A 15,047-nucleotide genomic window follows, 5' to 3' on the forward strand; every position below is an offset into this window, starting at 1 on the left:
GCGTTGGGTATATACATTAAGAATTAATAGGTGGAAATTAATTATCGAAAGGAATCCACATCTCTGAAATATGAGATTGATAATAACCCTTGAGTAGCTTATAAGATTTATTTATGCCAAGTCCTGGCCAGGTGGATTTCGTATCCGGCATACTCAAATAAGTTATAAGCGGGTAAGACTCATGAAAAGACACCATTTAATTTATTTAGCAGTGATAAATTATTTGATGGTTATAAAATATCTTAATGTGGGGAGAATTTAAGTAATGATCGATCGGAGCTCGAATGTAATATTTGAGAATATAAACGGGAGTTCAATAACTATTTGGTAGTGGAAAATAAATAAATATTTAATGATTAATGAAATAAATTATTTTAAGAGTTTGGATTTAATTAATTATTAGTTATCCGATTTATATTTTCTCCTATAGTCCCTATTGTAGCCCAATGGATTTTCTAATTATTCGAGAAGATAAAGTTCAACCAATATTATATAGGGCTCTTAAGATATAGGTCTCTGGTGACAAAACTAATTAGAACTAAATGACAAGCTCAACTAAACATTTGCTTCACATCATTTATTAAATTCATTCCAAAAATGCCCTTTCACTCATCTTTATTTTTTCAATTTTCACTCTACATTTTTTACGTTATTATATATAAAAAAAAAATTCCTTATTTATAACATTTTTTTGAAATTTACGTTTTTTTTTCTTTTTTTTGTTAAATAATTCAGCAAATTTTAAAAATACTATGGTATACTATGGTGTACTATGTTGTACTATCGTTTTTACACTATTATTAAAAAAAACAATCTACAATATTATTGAAAATTACAAAACAAAACTCGTTTTTCGTTTTCGTTAATTCAATATATATATATATATATATATATATATATATATATATATATATATATATATATATATATATATATATATATATATATATATATATATATATATATATATATATATATATATATTTTATTTGTTGTAATATTATAATAGACTGTGGTATACTACGGTCCATTATGGTCTACTATGGTGTACTACCAAACCCTAGCAACCAACAAACACACAATCCTCGTCAACCCTAGCCGTCAAACCCTAGCCGCCAACGTCTGCATCCATCGCAACCATAGTCGCCTACGAACTTTGGGAAAACCAGATTTACGATTTGGAACCTACATCAAACAAAATCTCTTGAAGATCAAGATCAAATCTCCACCATAATTAACCACATCCCCCGCCACAACCACAACAACCCCTCGCCGCCATCTCGACCATCAGAGCCAGTCGGCTTGACCACCACAGCCCGCGGCCGCCGTGTCCTCCTCCACAGCCTCGCCGCCATCCCGACCACCACAGCCCGCCGTCTAGACCACCACAATTGCCGATCCCGAATCAACCACCATAGCCCCCGCCGCCGTCTCGACTACCACAACCCCTCTTCGCCATCTCAACCACCACAGCCCGCCGCCGCCGCCTCCTTCTCCACCACAGCCCCCGTCGCCGCCCTTTCCACCACAACCTCTGGCTTGGCTCGGCTACTACTGAATTAATTAACAAGAGAGGTGTGTGGGGATGGAGAGGTGAGAGAGCGAGAGAGAGAGCGAGAAAAAAAACGGAATTACAGATACACAGATCGTGTGAGAGAGGGAGGAAGAGAGAGAACGTGAGAGAAACCAAAAAACAAAATAAATCTGAATTGGAGAAACGTAATATATGTAGGTTATATAATTTAGGGTATAAGGGTAATATAGGGATAAAAAAAAATTAGGGATGTGGCCCATATATTATTTGAAATTAAGGATTTAATCAAAAAAATGAATTTGAACTTGTCATTTAGTTCAAATTCGGTTTCGTTTGAGGGGCTCATAGCATATTAACCCTATTATATATTAGAATTAATGTGTGACTCTAATTCCTTGTGCTATATATAATAGAGATTATGTTGATGAGAGAGACAATGATGAGTACACGCCTATTCACGTTCAAGAGAAGAAATTGTCTCTTCTTCTTTTTTTCTAAGTTTCTCGATTGTAAATTTAGATTACTTCAAGTACAAGTCCACTCTTGTAGAAGAATTACTAATCCGAAATATACAATAGAAGATTATAGGTTTTTAGAGCAATCTATTTATCCCGAAATTTTAGACAAACGAAAGAATGGGATAAATGAAACTAAAAAGAAACAATAAATAAAAACAACGGTCCGCCAAGACAAGCGAGGAATTCCGACGTGTTATGGCTTCTAGGGTAAAATCCACCGGTGTGCTATTGATAAAGATCTACAAATCCGAATCTAATGTCAATTCTATATTCGCTAACTCATACACTAAAATACCCTAACCCCTGTCTTCGGTGTAGTTAGATTCTACCCACAAGTCCGACGTCTCCGTTCAGAACCTGATATTAAGAGAGCATTTAGGTCAAGTCCTTAAGGGCTACCCGAGGTGCATCACGTCTCCGTTTCTACAACTCGAGCTATGTTTTCCTAAAATCAAACGAGAAATCTTCTCTCGAGTTCATCCCCATTTACAATCAATTCAACTGTTGGCCAAACAATCGAAAGCATTTAATACAGGAAAACATAAACAGAATCAAAGAACAACAAATAGATCAGAGAACTGTAAATCAATATCAATATATACAAGGTTTCATTTCCCTAAAAAAATGCTCACTTCATTAGAAACATAGCATCAAAATGAATAACACGAGAAATCAAAAACTAAACGTAAAGAAAAGCTTATGAAAAACCCGAGTCGAAGCTTCCCGTGAAGAACTGGCGAAAACCGACGAAAAATCGAAGAAGAGGTCGAGAGCTTTAAAAATGAAAAAGCAGACCTTCTATTTATAGTAAGAAAACAAAGAAAAATATATGGTTTGGGCTTCTTGGATCGCGATATGGCAGCCTTGGAAACTGCGTACCGCCTTTCCAGATCGCGATACGGGAATAGTGGATTGCGATCTGGTTCTTGATCAAAAAACCTTGTGTGAGACCCCCAGATCGCGATACAAGAAGGTTGGCTCGCGATCTGGGTCCTGATAAAAAATGCCTTTTGTAAGACCCCAAGATCGCGATACAGGAAGGCTGGATCGCAATCTGGGCTTCTGCGTCTACTTCAAACACTGTTTTCACCACTTTTTAGCCCAAATTTGACAATTTTGCATTTCACGAAAGTTGCAGATCTTGAAATTAGATATCTAAGTCCACTTGAATCAGCTCAATTGGAGGTCGTATTTGAAAGTTATTCTTGAAATACCAAACACTGCCACAATCCGCAACAATGCACTTTTGCATGTGTTGGGTTTGATTTATAGGGTTGTTTAAGATGAAATTACAACTGAAATTTCCTACCCAATGCAATAAAAACGTTTAGGAGTTGAAAATACCTCAAAATTTCGATGAATATGGCTAGTTTTTGCTTGAATTCGAATTTTTTGAATTTTTTTTAAATGTTTCGATTTTTCGGGGTAGATGGGAGAGGTTTGTTGAGAGGAGTGTTTTTTAGGGTATGAAATGCAAATAGATAAGTTCTAACCCCAAAAAGCATTTCACATAAATTAATGTTGTCCAATAAAAGTTTATTAATTGAGTGAATATTAAATTATTAAACTAGAAATTTAGTCTATTTTTACTAAGTTGGGATGGAAAGAAATTATAAGCGAGATTATTAAATTATTGAATTATTGAAATTTTATGTATCACTATTTTTAGACTTAATTTAACAATTAAGTAATTCGCATCACCATGCACTAGACTTTGATTATAAATATTTTCATGAAATCAAATTATTGCAACTCATGTCACATTGGACTAATTTGTTTTCAAAACTCAAGTCTTATTTAGATACTTTTGCGTTTAACGACTATAATTATCTTTTTGTTTGTAATTTATCTCATCCAAACTATGCGGAAATAAGTTTAAATCCCACTTCCATCTCTTATTCTCACCAAAATAGATAATTAATGAATTGCATACAATTAAGGGCAAAATACAGTTTATACCCCTGAACTATAAAGGTTGTACTGGTTTGTCCCCTGAATTATAAAACGTCTCAAATGCCCGCCTCGAGTTTATGGTCAACCATTAAATTATTAACACCTTTAATTTAAATGTGCAATGACTTATCTGCCCTTGGGGTTTGTTGTAAGAAACTTAATAATTATATAATTAATACATGTTGTAGTTGTCTATTTTGTTATGAATTTGTGATTGAAGTGAATTTATGGTTTACATGATTTTTTTAATTGTGTTTAATTTTTGGATTCAATACGTTCGTCAATTGTCCTTTTGTTCAAATTGTACATTTTTTTGTTTATGCCTTTAATTAAATGCATAATTTTTGGGGTGATTTTCGTGCATTATAAGATGTCTTGTACAACAAAGTACAAGACTTTTGTGTATTTGAGCCGTTACTCGACATTTTAATAAATTTTAGAAAAAAAAAAACAGTGGCCTTTTAGTGGTTAAATAAGGAGAAAAAAAATTAAAATACGAGAAAACAAACCCAAAAATATGGAGCAAAAAAACTTGACAAAATAAGCAAAACAAAAAAAAAATCAGTGAAAAACTTTTATATATATAGTCATAAAATGTCCAAAAGTGGAAAAAATAACTACAAATCATAAAATCAAAGTGTCACGTCAAAATTTACAAACAAAATTTAAATAGAGAAGGATATTTGAGTCGTTTTGTAGTTCAAGGGGGCAAACTGGTACAACCCCATAGTTCAAGGGTGTAAATTGTACTTTGCCCTACAATTAAACTATTAAACTAAGTTACTAATTTTGAAAATGGTGTTTGTAATTGTTGTATGTAGGGTTATGGCATGACCGAGGCGGGTTCTGTATTATCTATGTCACCTTCTTTCGCAAAGCAGCCATTACCCACGAAATTGGGCTCGTGTGGCAATGTGGTTCGTAATGCTGGTCGACCCGGAAACTGGCTGCTCTCTCCTTCGCAACCAACCCGGTGAAATTTGCATACGTGGACCTCAAATTCTGAAAGGTAATAATACATTGTTTGTCTATTTTAATTTGTAACGGTTACTCGGAAGTTTATAATTTCTAATTAATATAAATAATAATGTGTTTCAGGGTATTTGAATGACGATGAGGCCGCGCGCAGTTGTATCGATCGTAAGTTCCTTAAAATATTTTTTCTACAAGAGATTGCACAAAGTGTACTTTGTTCATGCAATTCCCAAATCACCAGCTGGTAAAATTTTGAGGAAAGATTTGAGAGCCAAACTTGCAGCACCTACTTCTTGATCATTACATTCATTAATATTATTACTACATATATAAATTTTATTTTTAAAGTAATTTATTATTATTATTCTTTTCTCGAGATGAAATTAATACTGTACTACTACTTACTGCCTCGTCGTGCACTATTTATTTAAAATATCGCCTTGCGGATGTATAAATCGTGTGACTGTGATGAAATCTCCGGAGTAGCGCAAGTGAAAACTGAACATTTGTATCATGATCATCAACTCTGTTTTTTTTATTTTAGTTGTTATTCCCACATAAATTGTTTTAAGTGTAATATATAATCATTTTATTCAATTAAATATATGTTATTTTTTGGAGAAGCCATGGTTAGTAATTAATAAATTGCACATGAAGTTAATAATTTTTACATTAACGAATTATAAATATATACATATATTTTTTGGAGAAGCCATGGTTACTATTGATTTTTGATTTCGAGCTGAACTTCATTTCATATCTTGTTAAATTAAATAAAGAAAAAATGAATGTACGAAGAGGGTTAATTCAATAATTTGATCATTTATTAATTAACCAATTTTAGGTGGAAAAATGCTGACATTATAGGGGATGTTTGGTTATGTTTCCAATGGCAAGTTCTAATTTTCAAAATTTCTGATGGAAAAAGTAGATGTATTGGTTTTCGTGTAGAAAATGAGAATATGTTTGGATGGAGTGATATTTTTAGTTTTATGTAGGTGTAGAAATGAGAATATGTTTGGTTGTGGGAATTTTCTCTACGAAAGTACGTGCAAAAGTAGAATATAATGATTGGGGAAGATGATGGTGATTATTATTATTATTATTATTATTATTATTATTATTATTATTATTATTATTATTATTATTATTATTATTATTATTATTATTATTATTATTATTATTATTTTTATAATTATTATTATGATTTTTATTATTATTATTATTATTATTATTATTATTATTATTATTATTATTATTATTATTATTATTATTATTATTAATAATATTAATATTATTATTATTGATGAGATGGGAGAAAAAATGGAGGAGAGAGAAATAGATTAGTTGGTATTATTATAGGTTTGAAAAGTTAGAAAAATATGAATAGTGTATTTCTATTGGAAATTGTTTTAAGAAAAATAGGAATTTTCAAGTGAAAAGTCACAAACAAACATAATCCCAGTTTTATGTATAGTATAAAACTGGAAATTCATTTTGGAAATAGAAACAAACATGCCCTATACTTTCCGTGGATCCAAGTCCAACTTTTAAATTGCCTGATTAATAATCTAGCCTTTTATTCATATATGGGCTCAGGCCCAACTTTTGAATCGAAAGACATGTGGCGTCGATCTTTAATAACTAATATGGTAAATTACATCCACCCTTAAGCTATGGTTAAATAACGAAAAAACCCCATTATATTTGGATAATTATATATGCCTCCCTCAAATATGAATCTTCTTACATTTCTATCCTTATCAAATTCAACATAATCATCCAGATTCCGTGCAATGTTTTCTGGTTTGAACTCGTTTTGTGTAAAAATATAGTTTCTGATGCACCACAATCTGATATATACAAACCAAAAAGCACATCTAATGACCATCTAGCTTCAAAATGTGGAGCTCGAATGAGATAAAATGGGTCCAAAATTGAGAATATTCCATATAATATAAAAGATTCCACAAAATATGAAACAACAAGGGTGAACGTGTAAGTTGAGGGGGATAGATGTAATTACTCAAACATGAGGGGAGTTTTCGTAATTTAACTATACCTGAGGGGTGGTTGCAATTTACCCTAATAATTAATAATACTGAAATGTTAAATCCTGCACTAAATTTACATAATACTATGAAAGAAAAAAACCTGACTTTGGGAATTTTCATGGTCGCCGATGGAGTGAACGACAATGAGTATGTGAATGAAAATTTAATTTTGATGTGGATTACGAGATGTGAATCTTTAACTTTTGTTTTCAAAAGTCGGTCTTTCATTTTCTTGTCCTGATATCGTAACTCACCAAATAATTACAGAACCGTCACTCACCAAATAACAACAAAACTGCCGGCCAATTAAGGAACTGTCTGACAACAAATAATTAATAACTTCAATATACCAGTAATTACATAATTACCACTCAACAAATTAGTAAAATGATAATTCCCCCCAACACAAAATTCAAGAGTAATAAATAAAGCAAATAACGGGTCATCTCACGGGCCGACCCGTTGGATCTTGAACCGTATACTTACACTATCTACACGACTGCACCTCACCGCTTGTTTGTTCAACAAACCAAAACCCCCAAATTTGTAATTCAGGAAAAATAAATTAAAAATAACAAACCCTACATAAACCCTGGAACTTCTATTCCCCCAAAACCCCCAATTGATTGGCGTCTTCGCCAATACTCCCTCTTTTCTTCTTCTCCAAGCAAATTTCTTCACCGCTGTTTTTCTTCTTCATTTTTCAGTTTTATGCACTCTCCAAACCACAATAATCCATTACCAATCTGCACAATTAACTGATTAATTTTTTTTTTCTCCGATGGCTAAAAATTGTGCATCAGGGGTTTTAGCTACCCTAGCTTATGCTACTTTTGGCGTTGATCGTGCTTATGCAGATGGGCCCTTTAATTTTTCCCCATTTGGCAGTTCTTCTTCAGCGCCACCAGCTGCTCAGCAGCCGACTTCGGAGCCGGCTAAGCCGCCATCTGAGCCGGCGGCGGCCGAGCCACCGCGGGTTCGCAATGATCATCCGAGGACTACGTCTGCTGGGTTCGACCCCGAGGCCTTGGAAAGGGGCGTCAAGGCTTTGAAGGAGATTACTAGTTCTTCACATGCTAAGAAGGTTTTTGAAATTTGCTTTTCTTCTCCTATTTTTTGTTGATTTTCTGCTCAAAGATTGAAACTTGAATAGGTACTGGGGATATTAAATTTTATTTGCATTTGCGATTGAATAGGGCGAGTGTGTGTGGTTTACTTCATGGTTTATCTTAGTGGCTGTGTAAAATTAGATTTACAATCTTTAGTTGTGGAAAATGTGTGGGTGGGTGGGAAATGATGTCATTAATTCGTTCGAAGCTGATGATGTGCTGTGAATTCATTCGAGATTTCTTTTGGTGTAGGCATTCGAAGTGATGAAAAAGCAAGAAGAAACAAGACAACAAGAGTTTTCCTCAAAATCAGCGGAGTTCAAGGCATTGCAAGCTCAAGCTGAAGCGGTAAGCTTCATTATTTTTGCTGTTGCTTTTTGCTCCTTTGCTACCATTTTCTTCGTCTGAACTTAGAAGAAGTTCAATTTGCTATTGTTGTTGTTGTTGACTAGTCCATGGATCCATCCTCTAAAAAAAAGCGTGAGTTTGTTAGGTATGTTTGTTATGTGTGATTGATATCCCTGATTAGGTCTTGTGTTTATTGACTTAAATGTACTTCTATGCGATTATTGAGAGCAACCCTAATGTAATACGAGCTGTTAAATTTTTCACCTTTTTCTGTAATATGTGCTACTGTTAACTAATATGGCTTCCGAATCTTGGCAGGAGAGACAAAGGGTAATTTACGATGAACAGAAAAAGCTTGCTCAGCAACAAGCACAAATAAAATCTCAGATGGCTAGGTACGAGGATGAATTGGCCAGAAAAAGGATGCAGGTAACTGATCCCTTCGTTTCATATGCAAAGGAAGTAGCCAAGCAATTCCAATAAATATACAGATGATATAATACCAATTGTTTTTTCAGGCAGAGAACGAACATCAAAGAGCTAGAAATCAAGAACTCGTAAAAATGCAAGAGGAATCAGCTATGAGGCAAGAGGCAGCTAGACGAGCATCCGAGGAACAAATTCAAGCACAACGTCGCCAAACTGAAAGGGAGAAGGCTGAGATAGAGCGTGAAACTATAAGGGTTAGGGCTATTGCAGAAGCAGAGGGAAGAGCCCACGAAGCTAAACTTGCAGAGGATGTTAATAGAAGAATGCTTGTCGAACGTGCAAATGCAGAGCGGGAGAAATGGGTCGCTGCTATTAACACGACTTTTGATCACATTGGAGGTTTTTTTTTCTCATCGGTTAATTTTTTTTTTCCTCAAAAAAAAAAAAAATGAATTGTCTTTTGTTATCGTTGTTGGGTTTTGTTGCTTTCTCCTTTCTACTATTTATCCTTTTAGACATTAAAATAACTAGCATTTACCTTATGCATCGCATCTTCTCTCTTTTGAGTAATTGCTGATAGTTATCTAGGATTCACTTTATAGCTTTTCTGACTTTGCTATTATTGGACAATCTGATCTAGATTTACATGCTCAATCGATAAGTTGGTTAGTTGTTTATGCAAATATTGCTACATAATATTAGAAGAAAAACTGTAATGTTCCATACACTTCTGAACATTGTTCAGTTTTTATGCCTGGCTACTGTTTTAACATGTTTCGTCATCTTTTTTAAAGTTACTGTTCCATGAAATGCAGGGGGTATGCGAGCTATTTTAACAGATCAGAATAAACTGGTTGTAGCTGTTGCAGGGGTAACGGCTCTAGCAGCAGGAGTCTACACGACAAGGTACTATATCATTTTGGAATGTCAACCTTAGAATACAAAAGAGGTGTAGTGCATTATATTGTCTACATTCACATGTAAAAGCCCATTTGACTGAAAGGTGAATAAAACATGCCATATTTCATTTTTCTTTTTTCAGTCACTTCCCGTGATCCAGGCATAGACCTGATAAGCAGAATTTCTGCATTTGGTATGGTTTTCGAAAAAAAAATATTTTAACATTTTGATGCTCATGGTCATGGTAAATGATTATTATTGTATATGTAAACAGTATATATATGGCCATCATGTCTGATAATTAGTTTATTGTGTCTCATATCCTAGAGCATAATAGTTTCTCGGCAATAAAAGTTATTTTCAAGGGGTAGTGGCATCTATACCACATCTCCATGGTTTTCGGTGGTTAGTTTTATCATCAGCTTTTTTTCAAGCACATAACATAAAATCTGCCTTGTGGGTTTTCAGAGAAGGTGCTCGTGTGATTTGGAGTTACGTGGACAGAATATTAGGACAACCATCTCTAATCCGAGAATCTTCTCGAGGGAAATACCCGTGGTCTGGATTGCTCTCGCGTTCCATGAGTGCACTTTCTGGTGCTGCTAATAAAAGTTCCACCTCCCAAAATGGAAATGGTTTTGGTGATGTTATTTTACACCCTTCTCTCCAAAAACGGATTCAACAGTTGGCTAGTGCGACAGCAAATACAAAAGCTCATCAGGCGCCGTTTAGAAACATGCTCTTTTATGGTCCTCCAGGAACAGGGAAGACAATGGCTGCTAGGGAGCTTGCCCGTAAATCTGTATGACATTATTACCTTTTTCTTTTCTTTTGGAACTAGTTATTCTGGTATTTGGGTTAAATATTAATCTGTATCAAATGGCTTGCTCATAATTAGGAAATGATTAGTGCCTGGAATTAAACAAATTAATTATGAGAAAAAGTGAACATAAGCTTATTCATTCTATAAGCTTCGGTTTAGAACAGAGGCTTGAAAGAATCATGGTAATAATTGATGGATGTGTATGTTTATTGAAATTTCAGTGTCTACTGTCTGACCATCTACTTTGCTTTTAGGGCCTTGACTACGCACTGATGACTGGAGGTGACGTGGCGCCACTTGGCTCGCAGGCTGTTACAAAGATACACCAGCTCTTCGATTGGGCCAAGAAATCCAACAGGGGCTTGTTGCTTTTCATTGACGAAGCAGATGCATTCTTGTGCGAGTAAGTAAAAATCCCTGAAAAAGAAATTCGGCAGATAATTTCCAGAAGAAAATAAAATTGTCAATACTTACTAACCCTCTGAATGTTCTATTAAATTCAGGCGAAACAAAACCTACATGAGTGAAGCCCAAAGGAGCGCGCTCAACGCACTCCTATACCGAACAGGCGACCAATCAAAGGACATAGTTCTCGCACTCGCCACAAATCGGCCTGGCGATCTCGATTCTGCTGTGTCGGATCGAATTGATGAAGTCTTGGAATTTCCATTACCAGGTGAAGACGAACGATTTAAGCTGCTTAAGCTGTATTTGGACAGATACATAGCGCAAGCAGGGGCGAGAAAACCGGGCCTGTTTTCAAACTTGTTCAAGAAACAGCAGCAGAAGATTGAGATTAAGGGAGTTAGTGACGAGATTATTAAGGAAGCTGCTGCGAAGACTGAGGGATTTTCGGGTAGAGAGATAGCCAAGCTTATGGCGAGTGTTCAGGCGGCGGTTTATGGCAGTGAGGACTGTGTGTTGGATGCGAGTCTGTTTAGGGAAGTGGTGGACTATAAAGCTGCCGAGCATCAGCAGAGAAAGAAACTTGCTGGAACTGGAGAAGTTGCTGAGTGAGTTGAATTCTTTTGATTTAATTGTATTATTTGGCAGTATGATTTAAAAATAGAAGTTTGTAATGGCCCGGTTTTTTTTTTTATTCTGGGAACACGGTGGTTAATTGTTTTCCCTCGGGGAATTTTGGTTCGCGCATAGTTTAGGACCCGAAAGGGTGAGCTATTCATTGGGTAGATTTAATGAAATAATTTTACTATTCATTGATGCTGACTTTTTGAGCAAAATTTTCAAAAAACCAAAATACTTCTGTAATAAATTCAAATCACAATGTCGATTGGTTGAAATAATGCAATTTCATTTGAGCAGGGAAAATTCCATTGAGTGTTTGGTTGAATCCTTATTTGAACATATGGCAGACAATGCCATAACACCATGTTAATACGGAAATTACACCTTAAAACAATTGGTCATAAACTTTCAATGAACTAAAAACCATTGACTTGAAGTGTCTAATGATGATGGTCTTGCACGTAACGGAGACCGCAATACTTGCACACAGCTGGCTCGGCCTTGTCGAGACATATGAACTCAATTGGATGCCCAAGTGCCGGGTCGTTATCTGCAATAGACGGGAAACGGTAAAAAATAAATGAAAATAGATGAGGCCGAATATTATCCGAGGATCATAGGATCATATTCTGCTAATAGAAACATATTTTAGCAGATATTCTGCTAATTTTATTTTAATTACTTGAGTGGAACTGAAATTTTTGCGGTAAAATGGTAGGCATACCTCCTTCACAAGCAACAATCCTGTGATCTACTTTGATAGGTGGAACTTCATTGATCAACTCCATTGGAGACTTTTTACTTGTATCCTAAATCAGTACCGAACAAAACAAATAATAAGGATATGAGAGAGAGTAATAGTGTTAGTACTCATTCACAATCAAATACCAAGAAGATGATTCATCAGACATGCATACTTGTAACGACAATTGACAGTATTGTCAGAAAAGCGACATACAGTTAGCAACCAGAAGGGGCGAAAGATTGGTCTTTATTTTCAGAATGCACTCATTAGGTTAAAGACGAGGCTACGAAAGAGCTTGCGAGTCTGGTATGGGGTTTTCTATCAACATAATCCACATCTATCTTGCTTCAATATAGCTAATATCGAAAAGTGAGTGCTGTATTACGGATTTACGGGTTATGTTACTCTAAACACATACCGACCTAATTTTATTTCCTATAGCTGATACAACAAAAGGAATGAGTTTTCTGATAGCTTAATAGTAGACGGCTTCAGATTGCATATTTGCCATATTCATCACATCACCTAAATGCTCAGAACTTTTCTTTTTTATTGTAACTCACACAGTAAGCATTATTGATGGTTGTCATTCACACAGCTGAGTCGTGTATAAATAATGGGTAGTTCTCCAGTGATGATCCTGAATTATCCCACTTATCCAGACAATTTTTGAACAATTAACTATTCAAGTAGCTAGATAGATTTTAGTTATCCTGTTTCGAGTTTTCGCGAACTCTTCTCAATGAACCAGTTGGGGAGATATATAAAGGTCTACCCGCAATAAAGCAAACAAGCAAGAAAAGGGAAAGTTCTATGCACTTATCAGTTATTACTGATTAACAATTTTACCTTGAAACACGATTTCATGCTTCACTACTCCGACCTAAACAGGTTTCCCGTCTTCTGTTTTCATGTACTCATGGTGAAAAAAGAATTCGAAAATTGCACAAGTAACAAAGACTGAAGACATGAAATTAGGGTTGAATTGGCGAGATTACCCCAAAGCAAACATCTTTCTACACATATACATACATACATACATACATACACACATATATACATAAATAGAGGGCATATCAAGCCCAAAAGTTTCTCAATCTTTGGAAAAGGGAATACAAAATCTCCAGTCGGACGAACAAGAAGAAAATTTAATAGAAACAATAGATATAAATGATTACAGATCTTCATATCTAAATTGCACAAATTCCAGATTTTAAATCAATTAAAACAATCATATAATCTCACTACAAAAAAAAAAAAAAAAATCGAAACTCTGGTATAATTGAATATTTTCATCAGACAAGACATCAATTTTAGAGGTGATTTCAGAATTGAGTACCTGCATCCATTTTTGGGTGTGAGAGGTGACGACCTCGCTGCTAACGATGCCGCTGAGGCTTCTGGAATTGGAGGATCCGGTTAGGGTTTTCATGAGCTGCGTCGCTATTGTCAATCCATTTCTTCTCCCGAAGGTCGCCATTGCTCGGAGCTCAGGTGTGTGTGGAGAGAGAGAGAGAGAGAGAGAGAGAGTTGCGGAATTTTTTTAGCACAGAATGAAATTGTATAAAATAACACAACCTGACACAATTTATGACGAAATTGCATTCCGAACCACTAAGTTAGGCTAATTATATTTGGACCCCTTTATTTTATTGGTGGCATAATTCTAGATAAAATTTCAGTCAAAGGGGCATATTTTATTAATCCACATTTTATTAGAAAAAAAAATATATTTTAATTGAAAATTTTGAAAGTAATGAATTTGAAATGACTACAAATAATTTTTATTTTTTTATAAATAACTTCAAATTATTGTAATATGTGAACCTCGTGTTTGGCTAAACTTATAAGTTGTTAAAAAGATTTTATAAGATGTTAAAGAGCTATTCCAAAGTGGATGGTAATTTTTTTCAAAAAAATCTTAAAAATTCAAAAATAAGTTGCCAGAGAGCAAGTAAGTTCTTTTAAAAAAATACTTCTACCCACATTTTTATTTAAAATCTTGTAGTTAGTGAAAATAGTATACGAGCTCATTCTTCAAATACTTTAAATATTAATTCAAAAAACAAGACGTAACAGTTTATCAGCTCCTAAAACAGCTTATAAAATATAAGAGCTTATCAACTGTTTAAAAAAAATTCATCGAGCTCTTAATCGATCTAATCATAGCATGCTTGCAAGAGTAAAGCTTATGCAAAACGTGGATTTAGTCCACCCATCACATGTCATCATTGATTTGCTTGCAAAAGGAAAATATGTGCGTTAATAGTTAAGATCGAAAACATTGAATTCAAAATAATCGAAATATACCAAATATTCAAGGTTTAAATTCAACACACGTCACTAAAAGCAAACTCAAAACTTAATCAAATCTACGAGTGCGATATTGAGTCTAACCTAATACATGGATTACATAACTAGAAATCTCAATTATAAGTTACTTAAATACTATATTGTTACATACAATCTAATCATATCCATTTTAATCAATGTTACAATTTCATCAACATTCATTAACTAGGCCTTAGAAATATATTGATTTGTTGAAAGCCGATTGATTATATTTATCTACATTATCCAATATTATCAAGGGTAAAATTACGAAACCCCCCTAAACTTAAGTTAGATAACAA

At 34.5% G+C, this 15,047-nt stretch overlaps 2 protein-coding genes across 2 annotated transcripts; one reads left to right on the forward strand and one right to left on the reverse strand.

Annotated features, from left to right (window-relative positions):
* Positions 1-7,454: 7,454 nt before the first annotated feature.
* On the forward strand, positions 7,455-11,860 carry LOC105977667 (uncharacterized). The gene is made up of 8 exons (XM_088819561.1): positions 7,455-8,118; positions 8,396-8,491; positions 8,810-8,920; positions 9,010-9,319; positions 9,736-9,826; positions 10,289-10,622; positions 10,898-11,046; positions 11,147-11,860. Exons 1-8 carry the CDS (start codon positions 7,816-7,818, stop codon positions 11,658-11,660), a joined length of 1,908 nt encoding a protein of 635 aa, XP_088675687.1. The 5' UTR covers positions 7,455-7,815; the 3' UTR covers positions 11,661-11,860.
* Positions 11,861-11,934: 74 nt separating this feature from the next.
* On the reverse strand, positions 11,935-13,974 carry LOC105977668 (NADH-ubiquinone oxidoreductase-like protein). Its single transcript, XM_013003006.2, has 3 exons — positions 13,754-13,974; positions 12,394-12,478; positions 11,935-12,219 (listed from the first exon to the last, which is right to left on the reverse strand). The coding sequence occupies exons 1-3, from the start codon at positions 13,892-13,894 to the stop codon at positions 12,110-12,112; spliced, it is 336 nt and encodes a 111-aa protein (XP_012858460.1). The 5' UTR covers positions 13,895-13,974; the 3' UTR covers positions 11,935-12,109.
* Between the last annotated feature and the right edge of the window lie 1,073 nt (positions 13,975-15,047).

Source organism: Erythranthe guttata, chromosome 6, assembly GCF_056151865.1.
Source record: "Erythranthe guttata isolate IM_541 chromosome 6, IM_541, whole genome shotgun sequence".
NCBI classification, from domain to species: Eukaryota; Viridiplantae; Streptophyta; class Magnoliopsida; order Lamiales; family Phrymaceae; genus Erythranthe; species Erythranthe guttata.

Bases quoted from the DNA above. Each gene is read 5' to 3' on its own strand.
- LOC105977667 (XM_088819561.1), top strand. From the start codon at position 7,816: ATGGCTAAAAATTGTGCATCAGGGGTTTTAGCTACCCTAGCTTATGCT. The intron at 9,320-9,735 runs GTTTTTTTTTCT...CATGAAATGCAG, and splicing joins GACTTTTGATCACATTGGAG to GGGGTATGCGAGCTATTTTA. The intron at 11,047-11,146 runs GTAAGTAAAAAT...TATTAAATTCAG, and splicing joins GCAGATGCATTCTTGTGCGA to GCGAAACAAAACCTACATGA.
- LOC105977668 (XM_013003006.2), bottom strand. From the start codon at position 13,894: ATGGCGACCTTCGGGAGAAGAAATGGATTGACAATAGCGACGCAGCTC. The intron at 12,479-13,753 runs GTACTCAATTCT...GTACTGATTTAG, and splicing joins ACACCCAAAAATGGATGCAG to GATACAAGTAAAAAGTCTCC. The intron at 12,220-12,393 runs GTATGCCTACCA...CGTCTATTGCAG, and splicing joins GATTGTTGCTTGTGAAGGAG to ATAACGACCCGGCACTTGGG.